The following is a 14,481-nucleotide window of genomic DNA, read 5'->3' as shown; positions in this document are numbered from 1 at the left end:
TGGACCTGCCTGCTCCACCGTGCATGGACTGTGCATCCCCTTAACAAGTTCCTCAAGCTCTCAGAATTTCAGTCGGCTTGTTTAGAAAAAAAATAATAATAACCACCACAAGGCTGCTATTATTACTGTAATTTTTTAAGCACATAGTAACTGACCAGTAAATGTTAGTTACCTCTCATTTCCTTTCTCCAGCTGGTGAAGATTTTGACAAAAAGAGAGAAATAGGAGGATTTTTTAGTGTAAAATAAGAGATGTTGCCCTTTTCTGGGCCTGGCCTTACTTTAATGTTGAAAACATTTTTACAGCAGCCTCTTTACTGGTGACCCAAGTCTAGGCTAAGGATGTTTTCTCCTCTGCCAAAGGTAGGATTCCTTCAAACACCTGGTGAAGGTGGGGTGGGGGCAGTCCTGGAGCCCAGGATGATCACACAGATGAAAGGGAGCACCAAGAGGGATCTGTCAACAAGGCACACCCAAGCCCTTCCTGACCCCTTTATTACCTGTCTTAGGCCTGCAATCATATTCAATCATGACTCCTACATAATTTGGGGCTGGTTTACAGTGACATCTAACTACAGCTTTGTCATGTCACTCAAGGCACTAGGAGAGCACTGAAAGAGCAAGCAAGCACTCTGCCTGGAAAGACTGGTCCGCGCCTCTGGAACTGCAAACACATTACAGATTCTCTCTCAGTGCTGCACTGTGTTTTGGGGTGTGTGCGTGTGTGTGTGTGGTGTGTGTGTGTGTCTATGTATTTATCTCCTAAAATGGCACACAAAGACTTCTGTGTGACTGACTTGAGAATAACGACAACATTTGAGGTTGGTGAACATATTTTTTCTTATGAGAAAAGCAGTTAACAACCTAGTGAGTGTCAGGGTCTCCAGGCTCATACTGGGGCTGGACCTTGGGTCTGCCAACACAAGTGAATTCATTCTGAAAGTTCTGGATGGCTGTCAGTGAGATGAAAGGCAGAGCCACCTGCTGAGACAGTAAAGGGTGCAGGCTTGTGGAGAAGGCTTAGGTGTCACAGAAAGTACTGGCAATGGCCTTTCCAGGAAATGGAACAGAAATTCCAATCAATGCATCCTACATCATCAACAAAAGAAATGACTGTGGGCACACTAACCCTAAAGCACTATGATGGGCAGTCCTTCATAAAGGCTCTGGATAAAGGGGAGCCCGTCAGAACCCTTGCTTCCCTCCCTACTAGCTACGTAGTCATAAACAAGCACTTGGCTTCTCTGCGCCTCTCTCTTCTCATTTGTAAGATGGAGTTACAATAATACTAACCTTGTATGACTGTTATTACTAGAGTCATGATATATAGTTCTTACCCGGCACAGGGAAAATGTTGATTTTCTTTTTAGATATAAAGTGCTAGTGCAGCACTATTCACAATAGCAAAGACATGGAATCAGTGAAGGTGCCCATTAATGGTGGATTGAATAAAGAAAATGTGGTACAGATACACCAAGGAATACTATGCAGCCATAAGAAAGAATGAAATAATGTACTTGCAGCAACATGGATGCAGCTGGGGGCCACTATCCTACGCGAATTAATGCAGAAACAGAAAACCAAATACTGCATGCATGTTTTCACTTACAAGTGGGAGCTAAACACTGGGTACACACAAACAGAAAAATAGGAACAACAGACATTGGGGACTCTAAAAAGGTGAGGAAGGAAGAAGACCAAGGTTTGAAAACTTCCTATTGGGTACCATGTTCACTATTTGGGTGACAGAATCAGTAGAAGCCCAAACCTTAGCATCACGCAATATACCTTTGTAACAAACTTGCACATGAATGCCCTGAATCTAAAATTTATTTTAAAGTGCTAGGATGACATTATGCACAGCATCTAAATTTTTCCTTTGATATGCAAAGAAGTTTTTCTTCTGTTACTTACACAAAGTGGTAGAAAAGAATGGAACGTGGTAGCACAGTAGAAGTCCACGTCATCTGTACAAAACTCAGGCACTGGGGTCAGGGGAGGTCCTCCGCCTTTGTCCCAGATGTAGAGGGCAATCTGCCGCAAGACAGGAGACAGGCAGTGACGAAAGAACTCAGTCAACACAAGTAAAAGAAGGGACAAAAGATCTCAAGGGAAAGCAGAAGACACCTTCCATAGAGAGTAGGTTGAACCATATCAATTTGTCAGTATTCAACGGGACTTTTTAAACTTAAAAAAATGACAATTCCATGTGAATAAATGTATTCTATTACTAACAATAAGCAATTAACTATGAATCAATATTCTGACCGCCAAAAAATTCCAAGGTATGCGGTTTTAGGAAAGAACACATTCTACAACATCACAGAGAGATGTAAGAAAATATTATTACGGCTCCAGTTTCCTTAGTATGGTAATTACATACCCCGAATACTCAGCTTGCTTAAAACATCTAAAAATGCTGGGTAAAATGCCCTTAAATATTTAAATGTATTGCTAAGTTGACACAAAAATGTGGAATCTGTGAGAACAAAAATGGGAAAGTTTTGTTTTCCTGGGGAAAAAAGGGCACCAAGGGTAGTTTTCCCTAGTAGGTATCAGCTGACCTCTGGCAAGGCTGAGTTTCTGACAGGAGTGAAGAGACTGAAGGCTATGACCCACCCAAGGTGGGGTGTGACTAACAGCAATCCCATACATAAAGCTAGGACCACGGGTCTAAACGGAGGGAAAAGAATCATCGCTAAATCTCCTCTTAGATTTTGTAACCAAAAGCCAGGCCTCCTCAAATTGTGCCACTATGAGGTCCCAAAACACGTCAAACTGATAATCTAAATTATCTCAAGTCAGTATAACTCATTAGCAACAGGCAGAAGCTAATGTAAATCCTTACTAAGGAACCACAACCTTAATAGAAGGCTCAGGGGATTTTTCTAAAGGAACAAGGGTGCTTACAGAACAATCACTCAGAGGAAAAAAACAAAAATCACACACAAAAAAGAAATAAGATAATGAACAAGAGCCAGCAGACATAATTTAATCAGACTCAAAAAACTTCAGATATCAGAATTATCAAACAGATTATAAAATTACTATGCTTAATATATTTTTATAAAGAAAAACTTTAAAACATGAGAAAAGATTATTTTAAAAAGATTACACAAAACAAGTAAGCACATTTGAAAAATAACTGAGGCTGGGTGTGGTGGCTGACACCTGTAATCCCAGCACTTTGGGAGGCCTGATCCTGGAGTCAGGTCAGGAGTTTGAGACCAGCCTGTCCAATATGGTGAAACCCCATCTTTACTTAAAAATACAAAAATTAGCTGGTCGTGGTGGTGCACACCTGTAGACCCAGTTACTCAGGAGTCCGAGGTGGAAGAATTGCTTGAACTCAGGAGACGGAGGTTGCAGTGAACTGAGATCACACCACTGCACTCCAGCCTGGGTGACAGAATAAGAGAGACTCTATCGCAGAAAAAAAAAAAAAAAAAAAAAAAAAGAAAGAAAAAGAATTCAATAAAACTTGTGATGACAGAAAATGACTGGCAACCTAGAATCATCTACATGATGTAAGTATGCTTCAAAAACAAAGTTGAAATAAATATTGTTAAAGAAAAAATATTGAGAGAATTTACCACCTCACTAAAAGAAATTCTAAAGGATACACTTCAGGAGGAATAAAAATGATTCAATCGGAAGGCCCAAGACACAAGATGGAATGATAAGCAAAAACAATGGCAAATATATGACGAGTTAATACCAATGTTAACTGCATAAAATAATGATAATATCTAAGTTTCCAGGGTAAAAAGAAAAAGGGACAAATACATTGAACAACAATTGCATATAAGTTGGGAGTGGGATAATCAGAGTTAAAGTATCCTAAGGCCCTCAAATTTTCTGGCTGTTAATTAATAAACCATTGTTAGGTTAAGAATGCATGTTAAAATATTTAAAATAACCAGTAAAGTACAGACAGATTGAACTTCTAAAATAGCAGACAAGAAAAAGTATGGACTAATAAATAAATAAATAAATAAATAAGAAGACAAGGAACTTTAAAATAGAAAAGTAGAGGGGCTGGACATGGTGGCTCACTCCTATAATCCCAGCACTTTGGGAGGCCGAGGTGGGCAGATTACGAGGTCAGGAGTTCAAGACCAGCCTGGCTAAGATGGTGAAACCCTGTCTCTACTAAAAATACAAAAAAAAATTAGCCGGGCGTGGTGGCAGGCGCCTGTAATCCCAGTTACTCAGGAGGCTGAGGCAGAGAACTGCTTGAACCCAGGAGGAGGAGGTTGCAGTGAGCTGAGATGGCGCCACTGCACTCCAGCCTGGGTGACAGAGCGAGACTCCGTCTCAAAAAAAAAAAAAAAAAAAAAAAAGAAAAGAAAAGAAAAATAGAAAATAAGGAGAGGGGCACAAAATAAAGTGATAGAAATCAAATATATCAGTAATTACAATCAACATCAAGGTAAATTTGCCATCTGGTTTAAAGCTAAAGATTTTCAAACTGGAGGGTGGGGGGAAAAGGAATGTCCATAGACTGAGTGGCGTCTAAACGATAAATTTATTTCTCACAGTTCTAGGGGCTGGGAAGTCTAAGATCAAGGGACTGGCAGATTCAGTGGTGAGGGCCTGCTTCCTGGTTCATGGATGGCACCTTCTAGCTGTGTCCTTACATGGCAGAAAGGGCAAGGAAGCTCCCTGGGGCCTCTTTTATAAAAGTGCCAATCCCATTCATGAGGGCTCCACTCTCATGCCCCTGTCACCTCCCACAGGTCTACTTCCAAAGACCATTTCACTGGCGCTCAGGTTTCAAGGTATGAATTGGGCGTGGGGGGGCATGATCATTTAATCCATACTGGCATATGTACAACCGAAGCACCATGTAAGAGCAGAGTACTTCTAATGCCATTTTTGCATGTTTTTAGAAATCTACCTCTGGACCCATCCATCTAGCTTAAAAGTAAAGAATCATGAATCACAAGATGCAACCTTTTTCACTGTTCTGTCTTCACCTACATAACTGAAATGAGCTTAAAATACAAGCAACTAATTCACTGGAGTGTTGTGCAATTATCTCTGTGGGGAGTAGATGTGGGTGGGAAACTACACGATTAGGGAATGCAAAACACCTTTTACATCGAAGGACGTGAATTCTTGATTACTAGGACTTTTAATCAAACGAAACATGACATACCTCATGTTTTAAATCTATTGTAAAGTCGGATTTCAGGGATTCACTCTTTAGTCTCTTGGTAAGCCTAGAAAATAGAGACAATTTGATTTTTTTTAACCAAAAGAAGTGTCAAATAAGACTAACACATTCTTGAGACTTTCTAGTGTTTGAAAACAGATAAACATACAGATTTAAAGATAAAAATAACAGTTTAATTTCCTTGAGGGAAAGGACTGTGAAAAATGCAACGGTTGGCTGACCAATAAATGAATGCAAGGAAAGTAGCATTCATTATTCCAACATCTGCCAAATAACGTACGATACAATACAATGCCTTGGGGGAAAAAGTCACGAGCTTTGTTGACTCCTGATAATCTTTACACTAAATAATACAGAGAAAGAAAAAGGAAAGGGAAAATAAATTGTGCTTGAGAAACAGACACGGCCACTTTTTGTTTCTTACTTTAATGAATCTTGCTGGGTTTCATGGGGGAAAAGCATGTGGTTTTGGGGAAAATAACACTTTTATTGCAAGTCATTGTCTTGTTTAAACATTTTCAATGGCTCCTTTCCCATACAGAATAAAGCCCCAAACTCCCGAGCCAGTCTCCAGGCTCCTACCATTCCTAGCCATCTCTAACATCACAGCACCCACTTGCTACACCCAGTGCACACGCCTCCCCATTGTTCTCTCCTGCTGGACATCTGCCTAGACTGCCTGTTCCCAACCTTTACCGAGCAAACTTGTAAACACAAAACTCATGGGTACCTTCTCTGTAAAACTCACCCAGATTTGCCCACCAGAGTAAATGGAAACTTCCTTGACTGCCAGAGTACAAAGCACAGACCTATCAGCTTTATCACATGCATTAAAATCTGGTGTATACATACCTCTCTCTGTGTTATACTTTCTTCTCTGTCTTGCCAGCACTGCCCACCGTACCAGACCACAATGAGCACTCAGTGAGCTCCCTGAATGAACTAGACAACATATTTGATTCAAAGCTAACAAGGGAGGAATACTTACCCAAATCACCAAAATACCATATGGTTTTGTATTTACTTATAGAGCTGAAGACTAGACTATTAGCTTAAATTACAAACCTCCTCATACATAATTTCACTACAAAGAAATAATAGTGATTTTAAAAAGGAAGTAGGTTGGGCACAGTAGCTCATATCTATAAACCCAGCACTTTGGGAGGCAAAGGCAGGAGGACTGCTTGAGGCTAGGAGTTAGAGCCCATCCTGGGCAACATAGTTTAACATAAAATTTAAAACAAAATTAAAAAAAATTTTTTTTAATTAGTCAAGCATGGTGCATCTGTAGTCCTAGTTACTCAGAAGGCTGCGGTGGGAGGATCGCTTGAGCCTAGTAGTTGAAGGCTGCAGTGAACCATGATCACACTCCAGCCTGAGCAACAGAGACCTTGTCTCGAAAAGAAAAGGAAAAAAAAAAAAAAAGAAAGAAAGAAAAATTTTAAAAGAAAAAGGAAAAATAGCAATAAATTTCAATTTTTTTTCCAACTGTTTTTAATTACATCTTTCTGGTTCGGCCACGAAAGATTTCTATAAAAATTCACCTCTGATTCTCTGATTAGAAGAAGACAGAAAGCAGACACAGGATAAATGTGCTTCATTACAAAGTATTTGTCTCACAGCTGATACTAACATAGCTTAGTAGCAGGTAGCACCAAAAGCAGCCCCATATAATATCTGTCACATTCCTGCTCAATACTCGCCCACAGATCTGTGAGTGTAAGTGGGGTGGACTGAGAGTCTACATCCTCAGATACACTCCAAATATATACTTAGAGAAAAAATGTCTGCCCTGGCAAGTGAGATCTTGTCCAATATGAATTCTTCTCAGTTGGAGCAAGTTTTCATAAATAAACTGTATCAAGCTAACTTTGGGATTTGGACTCATGCCACATGCCTTCAAAATCTAATTAGACCACAAAGAGTAAGTCTTCACTTCATTCAGGCTCCAAAGACAGAAAAGTCATACCCGGGCTTATTGCCACAGGCGAGGAACACCAAGTTGTGATCAGAATACAAGAAGCATGTGACCTCCACTGTCAGATGGCCGTGTTTCATAGGCCCCTTCACAACCGTCAATAAACACCTTAGTACTGTTACCTTAAACATGCTCTCCATCTTTTTGGCTTTTCAAGTTTCTCATTCAATCCTTGAAAATTCTTTTTCTTTGAGGGAAACCTCAGAAGGGGAAAAAGTGAAAACCACTGATAGAATTTCTGAGACAGGGCCAGGTGTGGTGGCTCATGCCTGTAATCCTGGCACTTTGGGAGGCCGAGGCGGGTAGATCACCTGAGGTCAGGAGTTCAAGACCTGCCTGGCCAGCATGGTGAAACCCCATCTCTACTAAATATACAAAAATTAGTCGAGCATGGTGTTGCACACCTGTAATCCCAGCTACTTGGGAGGCTGAGGCAGGAGAATTGCTTGAACCCGGGAAGCTGAGGTTGCAGTGAGCCGGGATTGTGCCACTGCACTCCATCCTGGGCAACAGAACAAGACTCCATCGCTAAAAAAAAAAAAAAAAAAAAAAAAAAAAAGAATTCCTGAGACAGAAAAGGACTGATAAGAGGACTAATGAAAATGTACATGGCTATCTTTCAGTGGCAATCTCTTGCAGTCCACAGAGTGTACCATAACCAAGTCATATTTATGTAAATATCACAGACTTCTGGTGGAAGAGTTAGCCTCATGTGCCACCTCAGGCCTATGTCAGTCACCCAGTCACCTTGCAAACAAGTTCAAGTTCTAAGAGTGTGCAGGGTGACCAACTAACTTAAATGGCAATACCTAATAGTGCTAACTGGATTTCGTTTTTCTATGAAGCAAGATATGAAGCAGGGTTTTTCCAATGCTAGTTTCAGTAACCAACAATGAAAGCCAGAAATTCCAGTTACTTAGATGAAATGTTTCCTCATTAAATATTCAGTTCCTGGCAAATATGAAGTTTTAGCTTTCCCAATTTTTAGAAGTTATTGGGCCGGGTGTGGTGGCTCATGCCTGTAATCTCAGCACTTTGGGAGGTCAAGGCAAGTGGATCACGAGGTCAGGAGATCGAGACCATCCTGGCTAACACGGTGAAACCCCATCTCTACTAAAAATACAAAAAATTAGCTGGGCATGGTGGCGGGAGCCTGCAGTCCCAGCTACTCGGGAGGCTGAGGCAGGAGAATGGCGTGAACCTAGGAGGTGGAGCTTGCAGTGAGCCAAGATCGTGCCACTCTACTCCAGCCTGGGTGACAGAGCAAGACTCTGTCTCAAAAAAAATATAAATAAATAAGCTAAGTCATGCCCCCAATGGCACAGTTCTAACAACACAACCACCTAGGCTACAGACGTGCAAATGAACGAGGGCCCTTTCAACTCAATACCTAGCTGGCTTTTTCAATCCCACTTGTCAATCAGTCAACAGAGCAACCTGCTGAAGGAAATCTCGATAAGGTTTGCTGGTGGAAAAACAATGGCGAAAACCAGAAACAGTGTCCTGTAACGATTTTTTTAATAAGATGATTTTTGAAGGAATCATCCTATTGGAAGTTAATGAAAATTTCTCCAAAAAGGAAAATATTTATTCATAAATAAACTGTATCAAGGTAACTTTGGGATTTGGACTCATGCCACATGACTTCAAAATCAATTTGTTTTAATTGATCAAATGGATGGATTGCCAGGAAATATTAGGCAGTGTGAACTCAAAACTCACTGATGTGGAATTGTTAGGCCAAATAAAATTTCAGTGGGAAATAGTCTAAGAAAGCGTGCCTCATGAAATATCTTTAGGTAACCAGTTGTGCTGGAGACTAGGGCAGAAGAAATACTTAAGTAACTGTAAGTTGTTACGTTACCTACAACGTGGGCCATAAAGTCAAGGAAAGGACACAAAGGGAATCAGCATTCCTGGACTGGCCCTGTTGGTTGTCCATGTAAATAGTTTCCCCTTCATTCTTCCTAAACAAATTCTGGTTTTGATTAATATTAAGCCCAACAATTATACAGGCTCCAGAGTCAGAGACTGATTACTCTGGGCCAGCCAGAATAAGCAATGAAATTCCCTGGCAACTGTTAATACTCTGGGGATTAGAACTGAAAATTCCAATAATTCTAATAATCAATGAAATTCCCAGGCAACTGTTAACAGTCCGGAGATTAGAACACATATGCAGTTGGCCCAACCAGACTGAGGATTAAGCACTTACCATTCATGGTCGGGAACAGGCTGTCTACTATTGGATACAAACAGGAAATACGTAGCCCTTATTGTCTTGAAACCACAAGAGGAACCACATTTAGGATAAATGGATTCTGTGTACTATAGGATAGAGGGACAGAGAAAGCGTGGGTCCTCAGTGATATCGATAAACTGCCGGATCAACCAACCACAGACCTCACTCACCCCAATTACAGCCAAAGTATTTCCTTAATCCAGTTTGAGTTGCTTCCTATTACTTGCATCCAAAAGCATGCTAATTGATATAGCTGCCAATAATAGGAAGAAATAAAGTCAGCACATTAGGGAAAAACTGGGAAAAAAACAACTAGGAAGATCCAATGTTGCAGCTGATGGGGCTAATGGATACTTTATCCTTCCTCTAGTCCTGAGTATAATACCAATTTCTTGAAAAATAAATAAGAATCCCCACTAGAAGAGCCATTTTAAAATATATCTTGATCACAAGATAGTTGTTATGCCAGATGGGTTATATCATTTTATTTGCTTGATTACCTGTCAGCATCAGGGGGAAAGGAAATATGATCTAAGATAACTAGAATTTTAAATATGGCACTATGGTAGAGTCTGCATATTTATTTTGCTTTGTCTTTCCTGGCAGGGGAAAGGGAGAGGAGGTTGGGAGAAGACCATGGATATCAATGAACCATACACATTCTACAGTTTGTTGGTCACTGTTCAGCATGCAGAAGGTTATCTGGTGCCTCACTCCGCTATCATACTGGAGTCACGGGGGAAGTGCTGGGAATTTCCTGAGCTTTGTGGAAAAGATTAACCTCTTGGCTTTAACTCCCTTAGTCACAGTTCCTATTACTATGGTCTGAATGTTTGTGTCCCCTCTCAAATTCATAGGCTGAAGTCCTACCCCTCAAGGTGATGTTACTAGGAGGCAGGGCCTTTGGGATGTGAAGAGGCCATGGGGAGGGAACTCTCATGAATGGGACTGCACCCTTATAAAAAAAAGACCCCTCAACCCTTCTCCCAGATGAGGGGACACAGCAAGAAGGAAAGGAACCAGAATGCTGGCACTCATCAGACGCTGAATCTGCCAGCGCCTTGATCTTGGACTTTCAGCCTCCAGAACTATAATAAACTGCTGTTGTTTATAAGCTCCCTGGTTTACGGCATTTTCTTATAGCAGCCCAAACAGACTAAAATGCCTACACACCCTGCTGCAGTGACATGGCCCTCAGTTCTCTCTCCTAAATATGGTTAAACTTGACCAGAAAGGGAGATGTGAAACCCCTATGGAAGTTGGGCACTGGCTACCTTCCCTTGTCAACAGATGGGTTCAATGATCTCACAAACACAACAAGGAAGGGAATTATGGACCTGTGGTCTCCTGTGGGACTACCTTGCAAAATGCCAGATAATCCAGAACATAAAGTCACCCCTTAACAAGGCTAACATCTCGGCTAGTGCACAACCTGCAACCCTGGTTCACGAACCCCTAGAAGCTAGTCATGTGGTGAGCATGAGACAGTAATGAGGTGAGCGCTAGCCAGAGCCAACAAAGCCTGCCAGTGCTCTGGGTGCCGCTACACCTGATGGGCAGTGAAGCAGAGGGCAGAGGTTTTCTAGAACAGGTTAAACTTAACACCAGCATGTCAGCCAATAAGAGTTAGGTTGAACTGCCCTATATAGGGATGCCAGGAGTCAAAAATGTGTTCAAACAGGATCACTTCCATCAACCCACACCTGGTTAAGACAGTAAGTCAAAGGAAGCAAGAATAAATAGTTACTTCTAACACCTAATTCAACAAAAACTGAATTGAATTCAGCATCAAGACGTCTCCAATAAAGTCTTGCTAAAGGAAGATAGGAAATTGTGATGGGAAGAAGGAAGGTAAAACTCTAGACTATAAGGATTTGCCATCAGGATAAGAGGCCTCCTGGATCCGAAGGCAGTGATGAAGAAAAGAGCTTCAAGGAAATGATTAGACCCTCTGCTTGCCATATAGCTCTTCCTGGGTCCACTGGTTTCCTCTTTAGCCCTGAAGGAAGAAGCACCTGCTGCAGTTACAGCACTTCACAGGGCAGGCAATAGCTGTGTTTGTTCCTCTCTCAAGGGACTTCGTAGTATATGGGAAATGGGAGAGAAACAGGCTTACACAGAGGTTATAAGTCCCAAGTCAGAAAAAATGACTACCATGTGGGACTTCTCCCAAGGAGAGGTCAGACCAAATCTTTCCATACCATAAAACTAAGCAGAGACCAAATGAGGAAGGCTAGAGGAAGCCTCCTGTGGCCGAGGATGACAAGAATACTTGAGGAAGGGAGAAGGAACAGTGGCTCAGCCTACAAAGTGCAGGTCACAGCTTCTAGGCATTAAGAGTCCAGACTCAACAAAGGTGGCTAAACTGGCCCCAAACATAAGGCTGCTGGACACTGCAGGAAAAGAGTGTCCTGGGAACTCCCGGTGCTCAAGCTGTAGCAAACCAAAGTGTACTTAATTTGAGAAGAAACACGACCCGAGGCTGCTGAAGGGCAGAACATATTCCCCTCTCCCCTGCAGAGCACAGAACCAGGCAGACCAGCAGATGGTGAGAAAGGAACGACGACTACTTCTTCTTGTCTTCACTCCCCTTCCTCCTTGACCCTTCTAAGAATGAAGGGAGGGAGGCTGTGCAGATGCTGTTAGGCATGCTTGGTAGGGGACGGGAGAAAGGCATCCTTGCCTGGCAGTCCCAGGACGGAGTGTGTAAGTCAAGGATCCTTTTTTTTTTTTTTTTTTTGAGACAGAGTCTTGCTCTGTCGCCCAGGCTGGAGTGCAGTGGCGCGGTCTCGGCTTACTGCAAGCTCTGCCTCCCGGGTTCACGCCATTCTCCGCCTCAGCCTCCCAAGTAGCTGGGACTACAGGCGCCCGCCACCACGCCTGGCTAATTTTTTGTAATTTTTTTAGTAGAGACGGGGTTTCACTGTGTTAGCCAGGATGGTCTCGATCTCCTGACCCCGTGATCCGCCCGCCTCAGCCTCCCAGAGTGCCGGGATTACAGGCGTGAGCCACCGCTCCCGGCAAGGATCTTAACTGGAAACAAACAAACAAAAATAATCCACTCTGGCTAGTTAAAGCATAATGTAAATTCATTAAAGCATATAGATGGCTCATGGAATTACTGGAAAGTCTGATTAAACAGACTGTAAGCTAAGATTCCAAGAACCCCCAGATTTGTACCACAGAAATAAGCAGCATAGGAACTTCAGACTCTGCCATCATCAGGAAGCTGCTGTCAACCGCAACTGACTCTTCCTCTGCTACCAGTCTCAATTCAAATGGTCCCCCATGCTTTGTCTCCTTCCCCACACAATTCAGTTCCCAAAAATAATTGTACATAACACATCTACCTGATGGAACCTACAACATATGGCTGCTTCCTAGTGGCAAGGAAGGGTAGGAAACACAGGGGTTTTGTTTTGTTGTTTGGATTCTACACTGGAAAGGAGGGTATCACACTGTAGAGAACTTTCAAATGTGAAAGGAGTAGTCAAGAAGTTTTGTCCAGCCAGGAATGACAAGGTATGTACTATCCTATATATCTACAATGGGCTAATAAGATTTTGAAGACCCCAAATCCTAGAGACAGGACACTTAATGACAGAAACTCTTTCATCTCTGAAGATAAAAAAGTCACAACTGCTTTATCAACTCTCTATTCCCTAAAGAACAAAAACATTTAATAATCTGAAGGGCTTGTCAACAACCGTATTTCTCCTGAATTACAATTTAACCATCTTCACTTTCCACATCTAACAGAGCACCACTGTGATTATACACACAAATGGCTAGCTATGATTACCTATAGTACCTTCCACTAGCTAGCTGTCCTCCTGCCTGGCCCGTGTTTCAGTATGCACACCCATGCACCTAATGAGTCATCAACTCTCAACCCCAGCATGTTACTGCTTCATTTTCTTACGGGTGAGAGAAGTTACACCTATAGCTAAGTACATCTCTTAACAACAGTAATGATGCTTCCATGTGCATGGTTCTCAGAGCACTTCTGTCTTCTCCCTTAGTCTCACAGCTTATTATTTTGTGGATGAGTAAGAAGAATATACAGAGAGGATGAATGATTTGTCTGAAGGGTCTAGTAAATGACAGTGCTGAAGCAAAAACCCTCAGGCACGTGGCTCCTTTTCCAGGTCTCACCACACACTGCCTCTGGCTGAAAAACTCATTTGAGATCCTGAGAGCCATCAGTTACTGTACTCAAAGAAATTAAAAGTTGATGTACACCCTTCCCACCTCCCTGAAAAAAGTCCAATAAATTCTTACTTGTTTACAAGTGGAATACTTAAGGCCCAGCCTGCAGCAAAGTCTGGATACTTAAAAACTGTAGGATTCTCAGAAAAGGCATAATGGTGAATTATTGTAGATTCTTCATCATGTAATGCTTTTCCCAAAAACCATTCCTGTTAAATAAAGATATAACATGTCACTTTAAAAACAACCATTTCATGTAAGACCAATAGAAAGTTGTACTATTGGTTTTAGATAATTAAATATTTTGGGTGATAAAGAGTTATTAGCACAGATTAAATATTTCTAGAGAATGTGAACAAAAATATAATTAACACTAGTATGATAATGAATATAACATAAGCTTTGTATACAAAAAGTAGTTCAAGATCTGATCAAGATGAACAAGGTATTAGTCATCATTATACCATAAATGTATAAAAGTGGTATTTTGTAGAATATTCCACATAAAAAGACTATTAGGGCGAAGAAAATAGTATGCCCTTATGCCCTACTGAGGTTTTGAAAGAATGATTTGAAAAATTCCTTTCAGAATCAGTGATTATCTATTTATTTACTCATTCATTCAAAAGATTTTTATTGAGAATCTACCACACACCAGGCAGAAACATAACTTACCCTACAGTGGAGAAATGGAAATTTAAAAAGTAAGTAAAATAACCAGGTAGTGATTGAAATGTGCTTTGATGAAAATACATCAGGGTGACTAGGAGCTGCCCTGAAAGAGAGGGAAATCTCTTAGGATGTAACAAACTGAGATGCAATAATATCAAGGAGCTGGATCTATGCAAAAATCTGTTAGTCATATAATGATGAC

The 14,481-nt window shown here is 41.3% G+C and overlaps 1 protein-coding gene across 4 annotated transcripts in view; it reads right to left on the bottom strand.

Moving 5' to 3' along the window:
* Positions 1 to 14,481, bottom strand: part of B3GLCT (beta 3-glucosyltransferase) — a 119,965-nt gene that overhangs the window by 45,193 nt on the left and 60,291 nt on the right. For all 4 annotated transcript variants that reach the window (XM_028837566.2, XM_077974165.1, XM_015120830.3 and 1 more), the window contains exons 7-9: positions 13,680 to 13,816; positions 5,161 to 5,224; positions 1,914 to 2,033 (exon numbers count right to left, since the gene is read on the bottom strand). In XM_028837566.2, coding sequence (XP_028693399.2) covers positions 1,914 to 2,033; positions 5,161 to 5,224; positions 13,680 to 13,816 — 321 coding nt within the window. The remainder of the gene's footprint in view (positions 1 to 1,913; positions 2,034 to 5,160; positions 5,225 to 13,679; positions 13,817 to 14,481) is intronic.

This window comes from Macaca mulatta, chromosome 17 (genome assembly GCF_049350105.2).
Source record: "Macaca mulatta isolate MMU2019108-1 chromosome 17, T2T-MMU8v2.0, whole genome shotgun sequence".
Lineage (NCBI taxonomy): Eukaryota > Metazoa > Chordata > Mammalia > Primates > Cercopithecidae > Macaca > Macaca mulatta.
The sequence above is the reverse complement of the archived record's forward strand: the minus strand, read 5'-3'. Positions and strand labels throughout refer to the sequence as shown.